Source organism: Chenopodium quinoa, unplaced genomic scaffold (genome assembly GCF_001683475.1).
Source record: "Chenopodium quinoa cultivar QQ74 unplaced genomic scaffold, ASM168347v1, whole genome shotgun sequence".
NCBI lineage: Eukaryota > Viridiplantae > Streptophyta > Magnoliopsida > Caryophyllales > Amaranthaceae > Chenopodium > Chenopodium quinoa.
The window spans coordinates 1,253,495-1,263,977 of NW_018743206.1; the positions used below are offsets into that span (position 1 = coordinate 1,253,495).

Genomic DNA, 10,483 nt, shown 5'->3' on the forward strand with positions numbered 1-10,483 from the left:
CCTTCTACTAGCAATCGATTGTCTAAAACTTTAGGCTATGAAAATGTCAAATTTGTAGATCCTATTGGCCATTGCGGTGGTATGTGGATTTGTTGGAATCAATCTCACATTGATGTTCAAATTGTATCTCTTCAACACATGATTGCACATTTGTTTGTGACAGATTAAAAGACTAATACATGCTTTTCTCTTTTTGGTCTTTATGCCCCTGCTCAAGAAGGGGAAAAATTGGAATTTTGGAACAATTTTAGCTCACTAATTCGTAATAATTGTTCTTTCCCTTGGTGTATTATCGGAGATTTTAATGAATTATTATGTATGGCTGATAAAAGAGGAGGTACTTTTCCTACCTTAAATCGATGTTTGAAATTACAACGTTTTGCTCACTTACATAATGCAATAGATATTCCTCCTAGAGGAATAACCTTCTCATGGAAAAAACAAATAAATAATCATATTATCTATGAACGTTTAGATAGATGTTTAGTAAGTACTTCGTGGTTACAAAATTAACCGTATGCAACTTTATCTTACGAATATTTCTCTTGTTCAGATCATAGCCCTATTTGCCTATATGTGGACAATTCTAGTACACATCAGCTATCTTCTTTTCGTTTCCAAAATGCTTGGACATTGGACCCTGAGGCCAAGAATTTGACTATTAAGAATTGGAAACAAAAATATTCAGGATCTCGTTTTTACTGTATTATGCAGAAATTATCACGGCTAAAAATTGATTTAAAACATTGGAATTTCCATAAGTATGGGAACATTAAAAATAAATTGACTATTAACCAAGAAAAATTACAAAATGTGGAACTACAACTTCAACAATTTCCCGGAAATCATCATATTGAACAACATCTAAATCGTCTAATTAAACAACGTGAAAAACTACTCCTTTTTGGCCAAAAATACTGGGGTAAATATGCTAGAAAAAATTGGTTAACACAAGGTGATCGAAATACAAGATTTTTTCACGAAACAATGAAAATAAGAAAAAGAAAAACTCAAATTTTCAGGCTATGTAATGAACTTGATCAATGGGTTGAGGACCCAACAGATATTACTCGTTTATTTTTTAAGGAATTTTCAAATAGATTCAACTCAGATCATACATGCTCTCGTAATATTTCCATTCCTTGGATACAACCATGTATTACTAGTGAAGACAATCTAACCTTGACACAACCTTTTTTAGATGAAGAAATCAAACAAGTCTTCTTCGATATCTCTCCATATAAAGCTCCGGGTTCAGATGGTTTTGGGCCTAAATTTTTCCAATATTATTGGCCTATCATTGGAATGGATATTTGTAAAGCAATAAAAGGTTTTTTTTCATAATGGTATTTTATTAAGACAACTTAATCATACGATTATTACTCTAATTCCAAAAACCGACAATCCAAATAAGGCACATCAATTTCGCCCTATTATTCTTTGTACTACAATTTATAAAGCAATAGCTAAACTTCTAGTAAATAGAATTAAACCATTCTTAAAGAAAGTTATAGGACCATATCAAAATGTTTTTGCCCCGGAAAGAGCAATCCAAGATAACGTTTTGTTGGTCCAAGAAATCTTAAATATGTTTAATAAGTCCAAAAATAAGTCTGGATGCTTAGCCTTGAAATTAGATATGGAAAAAGCCTATGATCAGGTTGAATGGGATTTCCTATGGGCTACTTTAAAAGCTTTTGGTTTTAATGAAACTTTGATTACATGGATTAAGTCTTGTGTTACTACGGTTTCTTACTCGATTTCTCTAAATAACAACTCTACAGAACTAATCACTCCTACTCGAGGCCTACGTCAGGGGGATCCTTTATCCCCAGTTCTCTTTTTTATTTGTATGGAAGTTATTGCTCGAAAATTACTTCATCAATCATTAGATAAATCTTCTGGCATTAGTCTCAAAGTTACCCCATCTGCTCCGATCATCCCTTGTTTACTGTTTGCAGACGATAGTTTATTATTTTGTCAGGCCAAATCTAGAGTATGTGCTACTCTTAGGGATATCCTTAATGAATTTTCTTTAATGTCCGACCAATTGATCAATTTCCATAAGTCCTCTATCGTCTTTTCAAAGCTAGTAAATAACTCTAGAAAAGTTAAAAGTTATTTCAATATGACTCCTAAATCATTCCTTGGTCGTTATTTAGGGGTCCTTTTTAATTCATCGTCTTTTACTAAGCAGAATTTTCATCACCTTTTAGCAAAAGCAGAAAACAAATTGAATAACTGGTCTGTCAACTCAGTTTCTAAGGCAGGTAAAACTGTTTTAATTCAAAGTCATTTGGAAGCTCTTCCTTCTTATGCTATGACTACTGCGCGTCTTCCTAAAAAAATCACTAAATCTTTGGATCAAATTAACCGTAATTTCTTTTGGAAACAATCTCCGGATAAGAATGGCCTCCCCATGATTTCTTGGGACAAAATTTGTCAACCCAAAAGTCAAGGAGGTTTAGGTTTAAGGAAAACGGAAGCAATCAACTCTGCTCTCCTTGCCAAATTAGGTTGGAAATTAATCTCGGATCATAATAATTTATGGGTTCGTAGTATTCGGGCTAAATATTTAAAACATAGCTCTTTTTTTGAATGTAAACCCCACGCTAAGGACTCCTGGATTTGGAGAAAAATTTTACAAGTTCGCCCTCTTCTTCTAGGGGCTGAGATGGAAAGTTGGTTTGGGCTCTAATATTCTTTTTTGGCTAGATAATTGGTGTTCTTCTACGAATTTAATTACTTTATTAGATTTAAATATTTCTGATATTCAAAATCTTGACCTTACAGTTAATCAATTTATTACAGAAGATCATTCTTGGGATATTGCAGCTCTATCTTTAGTGGTACCTCCTTACATAGTTCAGACCATTAAAGGTATTTCTTTGCCAATTAATGATACTTTTGATGAACCCTGTTGGGGTTTTTCTGGTAATGGAGAGTTTACGGTAAAGTCAGCAACCTGGTTAGCTCATAACTTTAATTCTCCTGCAAAATGGGAATTTTCTTGGATTTGGAAACTTGATATTGCTCCAAAACTAAATATATTTATTTGGCAATTGCTACTTAATGGTCTTCCAACTAGAAATAATTTGATTTACCGTAATATTAATGTCCCTCATACTTGCCCCTTTTGTAATTCACATGCTGAAACACAGGATCATCTGTTTCTAAATTGTCCATTTATTAGACAGTATTGGGATGCAGATATCGTTAGTCATTGGATGGGAACTCAAGTTAATACCCCGAATCTCCTTACTCTTTTTTGGGACATTCGTCATAATGTTAACCTTCCTGTAAAAAAAATTATTGTTTCTTTATGGAGTATATGGAAAGGTCGTAATGCTCTTATTTTTAGTCATATCCCCTCTACTATTATGAGTATTTATTCTATAGCTTACAAAACATTTACAGAATGGAATATTCGTTCTCATCTTGATTCTTTTAATGACATTGTTCCCAAGACCCATTCTCCTCTTTACCATAAAACCATCCAAGTAGCTTGGTCCCCCCCTGCCCCTGGTGTTTTCAAAATTAATTTTGATGGTTCTGTTTGTAATAACTTTGGGTCAGCCGGAGTTGTTATTAGAGATTATATAGGAAATATTGTTGTTAGTTGTGCTTATAATCTTGGTACCTCGACTCCTATTATTGCAGAAGCTACAGCTCTGCGCAACAGTCTTCTCTTAGCTATTGAAAATAATATACGAAAACTTTTTATTGAAGGTGATAACCTTTTAATTATAAATATTTTGCAGGATAAAGCACGCTGTCCTTGGAAAATTCAATTGCTAATGAATGACGTTAAGAAGTTGTTGGCTCACTTCGAGGTTGTTGCTTCTTGCCATGTGTATCGAGAAGCTAATCGTGCAGCAGATTATGTTGCAACTATAGGTCATCAAATTTCAGGCTATGTAAACATTGACCCTAATGTAGATGCTAATTTTTCTTATTTTATTTCTTTAGATAAGTTAGGGTATAGTCTTGAGAGAAGACTTACCTAACTTTTGTATTTTTCTTATCAAAAAAAAAAAAAAAAAAAAGATTACCCATACCAGAGATGAGTCACTCTGAACATGACCCAAAATTTAATAAAGCTTGAGGAGATGATAACTGATCATATCTCAACCTAAATGTGATAACTTTGAAAGCCGACATGAACCATAAAAAGACCAGACCTATTTGAACCCAAATTAAACTGCAAGGGATCAGCCAAAGCCTAGTATCCGTTTCACTTATGCAAGAAGGCCCAAGAGTACTAACAATTGATGAGAGGGAAGGTGTTAAGAAATCAGTTTTGGGGAGAGGGTAAAGTAGTAATTCATGAATAAGTTAGTTATTGAGTTCGTTATTTTGATTCCTTTTGCTAATTGCGAGTTTGTTAGCTTGCTTCATTTTTTGGGTATTAATAGGAGTTTGGACTTTGGGGTCAAGGGGAAGGCATGAAGAAATTAAAGTTTGTTTTGGGAGAGCACTTTCCTCTCGAATGAAGGCCCTGTACTCTGTTTAATGATAAAACTACTCCGTTTAGCTGCCATTTCTATCTTTTCTAGTTTGTGATCCTATTGTTCTCATACTAATTCCTAGCATAAATTCACCCAATCCTGAAATAACATCTCTATAAAAGATTAAGGAAAACACACACACACACACACACACACACACACACACACACACACACACATTTGACCAGTTATTTAACCCTGATAGAACAAGATCCTAATTATATGTGCATGTTCATAAATCCAAAACCAAAAATTAACACCCAAATTGAACGGCATGGCAGTTCTAAGCTTAAATGGAGGTAGGTGCACGAAGTTAAGTGAAGTTAGAAAGACGTTCAAAATCCTCCCACAAGAATACACTATTGATCTCATTCCTATTACACTTTGACAAAGGAATTAAGGTACACAGGGTGCCTCCACTGACAAGCAATATTCCAAAACAACTAATCCCTATTCTAAGGAGTATAGGCTGCAGATGATCTCAAGTCTCAACCCCCTAGTGTTGCACTAACGGTGTGTTTGGATTGAAGGAAATGAAGGGAAAGGAAGGGAAGGGAAATGGAGAGATGGGTATCTTGGATAACAAATGAGGAAGGATGGGAATTGGTGGGGAGAGAAAGGGAGGGATAAATTTGTAGGAAATTGATCCCTCCAACAATGGAGAGATTTGGAAGGAAAACTCACCATTTTTCCCTCCCCTCTTCTTCTCCTCCCTCCCCTTCTTTTCCTTCTCCTTTCTTTATCCAAACACACTGTAAATGGGTTCCAAAGAGGAATGGATGAAAATTCTGAAAACCAACACGTTTCACAATCATATAAATGTTTTCAAGTGACACTTTTAAACATGGAACTCTTCTGGTTCACAAGACGTCAAGACCAACCCTCAGCTCAGATGTTTCCCTCCTACGAGTCCTATTTGCCCAATTCTAAATCACAAGGTAAATTCATGGATATTCTTAGTCATGTCCACTGAAAGATACAACGGCAAAAAGAAATAAGGAAAAAATGCTGTTCTCCAGCAATTTTACTAATCTAAAATATCTTTTGACAGGCCTTTGACCAACCTGTGGTACTCTTATATACGAGCTAACTCATAAGGAAACACACAGCATAGAATAAATGTAGCAGAGAGCTCAGTGATTTTACCCACTTCCCTAATTGTATGGGATGATATATGACAATGGCTGATATCATCTAAAAAGGAAAGATATCGGCCAGGAAAGGGCTGATAAGCTATAAAAAGCAGACATATAGGCCTTATCGGGCCCTACAGTGCTTGGCACGTGGCAGCCTTTTTGTTGACACTTGGCGAGAAAAGCCTTACATGCCTTGTAGCCACCTGTCATGAGGTTTATTATAAATAGTAGGTTAAGCTTCATTAAATGGTAAGCATTAATTACTCTCTCTCTCTCTATCTTTCTCTCTCTTCTTTCTCTCTCTTACTTATCATCTTATAAACACTTTCTAACTTTATCATCGGAGTGGTTTTCCCCGGACCACCCCGGGGTTAGCTGACTTCTGTTCATTGTGTAGGTTCTCAGCTTGCCGATAGAAGTATCATGATTTCAGGTTCGGGTTATCGGGTTATACAGAAACAATTTGGCGCTAGAAGGAGGGGCAGTGATTACTTCTATCGTCTAAGAACCTAACATACACAAAAGTAACAATAGCAATGGCTGAAAACAATGCAACACCCATAATAAGCAAAACGGTAAACCGACCGATTATAATGCAACCAACAATTGAAGTAGAGGATGAAACACATACATTAGAGGAAAATCAGTTCCACATGCCGTTAACCCCAGAAAGGCAGGGGGGAACGACGGTAGATCCCATGTCAGAGTTCACGCCAGAAGAATTACAAGTGGCAGCACGAGTAATGACTGCAATGAGCAAAAAAAGAAAAGAGGCAGAAATGGCTCAGGCAGAAGGGGAGGTGCCGCTAGCCAATCATGGAGAACAGTTCAACCGAGCAACAAGTTCGCCAAGACACCGTCATGAAGAAACACCGATAAGGACGCATACCACACCGCGTCACTCGGACGGGAAATCATCAGGCCGTACTGTTATAACAAGAGCCCATCAGCAAGGGAGCTCCCAGGTTGGGGGGGAAGGTACCGCGAACTGTGGTACAATTAAGGGCATCGCTGTTTGCGCAGAGCATCTTGAGTCAGCCAATGGAAAAAATCAAGATGCCAACATGTAGGTACGATGGAAGAGGAGACCCAAGTAGGTTCATAACGTCCTACGAAGGGCATATGATGCTTTACACAAATACAGATGCTGTGTGGTGCAAAGTTTTTCCAACCACGTTGATTGGGGTTGCAGCCGATTGGTTCAACAACCTAGAAAATGGAATGGTAGATAGTTTCGAAAAGTTAACTGAGTTGTTTATAGGGCAGTATGTTAGCAATAGTGTGCGGCAGAGAACATCAGGGGAATTGATGGCGGTGGAGCAAAGGGCAGATGATTCTTTGAGGGACTATATTAGACGGTTTAATAACGAGGCAAACACAATTCCAAAGTTGCAGCAAGAAATAGCAGTAATGGCTTTAATGAATGGTCTGAATGACTCTGAATTCAAGCGTTATCTTACGCGAAAGAATTTTTCAACACTGGCAGCCGCATTTAACAAGGCCCATGATTATATCAAGAGTGAAGAGTTGATGAAAACAAGTAGCAGGAGCATGACCGCTGGAAAGGGTCAGCAGCAGTTTGAAGGGTCGGCGTCTGGAAGTGGTAGGCCGAGAGCTCAGACCCCAGGAAGGGGAGGGGGAAATCGGCAAGAGTTCAGAGTTGCAAAACCGCCAATATGGTACAGTAAGTACACACCCTTGAATACACCAAGAGCGGCGATTTATTCAGTTAATCAGAGTAGAGAGGCGTGGACAAGGCCGATTCCGATGAAGGCAAAACCAAGAGATGCTAAGAAATACTGTATGTTTCACAGGGATGTGGGTCATTATACTGAAGAGTGTACGTAATTAAAAGACAACATTGAAGAGTTGAAAAGGAAAGGTCACTTGACTCAATATCGGTTAAGGGCAGGAGGGACTCAACCACCTCCAAGGCAAGTAGAAAGGCAGCAGTTGGAGGCAAGGCCTGAGAGGTCGCAAGGAGTAATCCGACAAGGAAGTGGCGGATTGCCTCCCCTCTCAACTGGAAGGGGAGTAGACGTGATAACTGGAGGGCCAGTTCATGGGGGAACTGTCAGTGAAGCCAAGAAACATTTATCTGAGCACCGACATATTATCAATGCCCTAGATACCAACAATCGTCCTCGGCCAGCATCAATCCCAGATGTGGTGTTCACGGAAGAAGATTCTAGGGGTATCGTATTTCCACATGATGACCCGTTGGTACTCATTATAAAGATTAACGGAGCAGGTGTTAAGAGAGTCCTAGTGGACGGGGGCAGTTTTGCAAATGTCTTGTTCATGAAAGCGTTCAACGAAATGATGATTGGAAGGCAATACCTGACGCAGGTGTCTTACCCAGTTATCGGGTTTAATGGGTCGACAGTGAGACCAGAAGGAAGCATAGGTTTACCCGTGCGATTGGCTGATGGACCGACTGCAAGGGATGTAATGGCGGAGTTTCTGGTGATCAATGTCTCATCAGCTTATAATGCAATTATCGGCAGACCGATAATACATGATGTGCAAGCGGTTGTGTCAACATACCATTTGACAATAGCTTATGTGTCAAATTTAGGAGCCGTAGAAAAGGTTCATGGGGGGCAAGTTATGGCAAAGTCGTGTTATTGTAGGGAATAGTTTCAAGCCTTAATCCCACTAGCTTGAACCCCATTGTGATCATACACTAAAGTACGGTGGCGTCCAAAAGGGAAGAAGATAGAGCAAAAGAGTCGCCAACAAGTTTTTAAGGAACTTGTAAAACGTTCACGAGGTGAAGGTTACACCTCTTAACGATCCAAGAGATCGTCAACTCCATAAGGTCATGAACCAAATAAGGGTTCGGGGATGATGGTACAAATCCAACCTAAAAGAGATTGAACCTGCCCTAATAATAGGCCTCTACTTTATTCTGATCGTATTCATGTGCGCTTTCTGATTAACATACAATCAATAGGATCAACCCTAAACCTGTTTAATCTATGTTGGTTGAATTTAATGCACAAATAAACTATTATTGGAGATCACTTGAATTATTATCAAAGTTAACCCTAACAAGATTATTAATTATCTTATTAAGTGTGGTTGCAAGTACCAATTCCCTTTAAACATGCAATAAAAGGTGATCAAGCAATAACAAATAAAATATATGCATATCAAGCAACATAATAAATAACATCATTAATAATAATAATAATCAATCATAATAATCATGTTAAAGCATAGCAAGATCCTAGGCATGATACTAACAAGATTAATAACAAACCCTAGCATGTCACTAAACAATAAAAATCAAATCTTTAGCCCTAACATGATACTAACAATCATAAGTATTAGGAAGAATATAGGAAGCATCGTAGCAATCATATTTAATATTAAAATTACCCTAGACATGATACTAGGAATATCATAATAATGTAAACATGATTTCTACATCATAATATCAATTAAAGTACTTACTTGGATGCCTCGTACCTCTTTCTAATAACAAAATACACGCGTTAGTAACTTTAAGGAAAATAATAACCAAAACAATTAAATTAAATAATTGAAATAGAGATTTGGGACCAAACTCTCTGAAATTAAAACCTTTCACGTTTAGGGCGAAGGCAACTTCGAATATGGATAGGTGTATCTAGATCTTGCGAATGCGGAATTTTGTGTTAAAAATAAAAGTTTAGAAAAGAATGCTAAAGAATTAATATTATTGAGAATTGATGAAAGAAAGATGATGAATGAATAAAGAGAATTAATTAAAAGCCTTGATGAATGAAGAGAGTTGATGATTAATAGATGTAGATGATGAATGAAAACGGAGTTTTTAATACGATATTTATAGAGAAAATCAGCCAAATAAGATAATTTAACAAAACAGAGTCTGAAGATCACAAAAATGCATTGGCGCCAACCCTGGCTAACTGGCTCCAGGCACCAGTGGCTAGCGCCAGGCGCCAATGGCTAGCGTCTGGCGCCAAGCCTGGTTCCAGGCGCCAAGGGCTGGGGTTGGACGCCAAAGTGGTTTTCAACGCGTTTTCGAAAATCTGATAAATTTCCTATACTGGAAAATAAAATAATATAGTTCCATCGAAAATGCTATTTGATCTTGATTAAAACTCTGAAGAGTCCTAATTGAATTAGGAATGAAAAGAACCTTCTAGAATGTTCTAGAAGACTAAAACCATTCTTTATTTCATTAGGAATGATAAATTATATTAGGCCCTCCCCTAGATCATTAGGCCGTACTTAAAGCTCAAACCGGGCCTAGTTTAGTAAATTGGCCATAATTTCCTCAATATTCATCGGAATTAGGCTTATAATATGTCGTTGGAAAGGTCTTTGCAAGCCCCATCTAACTACACCACTATTGGACTCATATCATGGACCAATAAAACTGGATTAGCTGTTTTCTTTAAAATAAAGTTTTCAAAAACAGGGAGAAGAGAAAAGAAATAAAACTTTCCGCAACACTAGACCTTTCCACACTTTCGTTTCATTTGATTATGATTCGACATGAAAGGCACTCATCACTGGGTTTGGTTTTGGGGAGACACAAATGGGTGTCTACAGTTATTTAACTGCTTTGAAAAAATCCGGTTGGAGATGGATTAGTGCCGAGTAATCCTAAAAAGGAGCTGGAGCCCATAGTACGTGACTTATCCATGGGGAACTTTGATATAAGGCCGGAATCAGCTCCGAGACCGTTGCCGGGAGGAGAAATGGTGCAGGTTGAGTTGCAGCCGGGTGACTCCAGCAGAACGGTTAGGGTTGGAGCTGATATGGATGTGGACATGAGGTGCAATCTAATAAGCCTGTTGCGCGAAAATGCCGATTTCTTTGCTT

General features: G+C 37.7%; 1 protein-coding gene across 1 annotated transcript; it reads left to right on the forward strand.

Annotated features, from left to right (window-relative positions):
- The first annotated feature begins 6,769 nt into the window (after positions 1 to 6,769).
- On the forward strand, positions 6,770 to 8,284 carry LOC110734084. The gene is made up of 2 exons (XM_021914146.1): positions 6,770 to 7,445; positions 7,500 to 8,284. The coding sequence occupies exons 1-2, from the start codon at positions 6,770 to 6,772 to the stop codon at positions 8,282 to 8,284; spliced, it is 1,461 nt and encodes a 486-aa protein (XP_021769838.1).
- Positions 8,285 to 10,483: the final 2,199 nt, after the last annotated feature.

Bases quoted from the DNA above. Each gene is read 5' to 3' on its own strand.
- LOC110734084 (XM_021914146.1), top strand. From the start codon at position 6,770: ATGCTTTACACAAATACAGATGCTGTGTGGTGCAAAGTTTTTCCAACC. The intron at 7,446-7,499 runs GTATGTTTCACA...CGTAATTAAAAG, and splicing joins AAGAGATGCTAAGAAATACT to ACAACATTGAAGAGTTGAAA.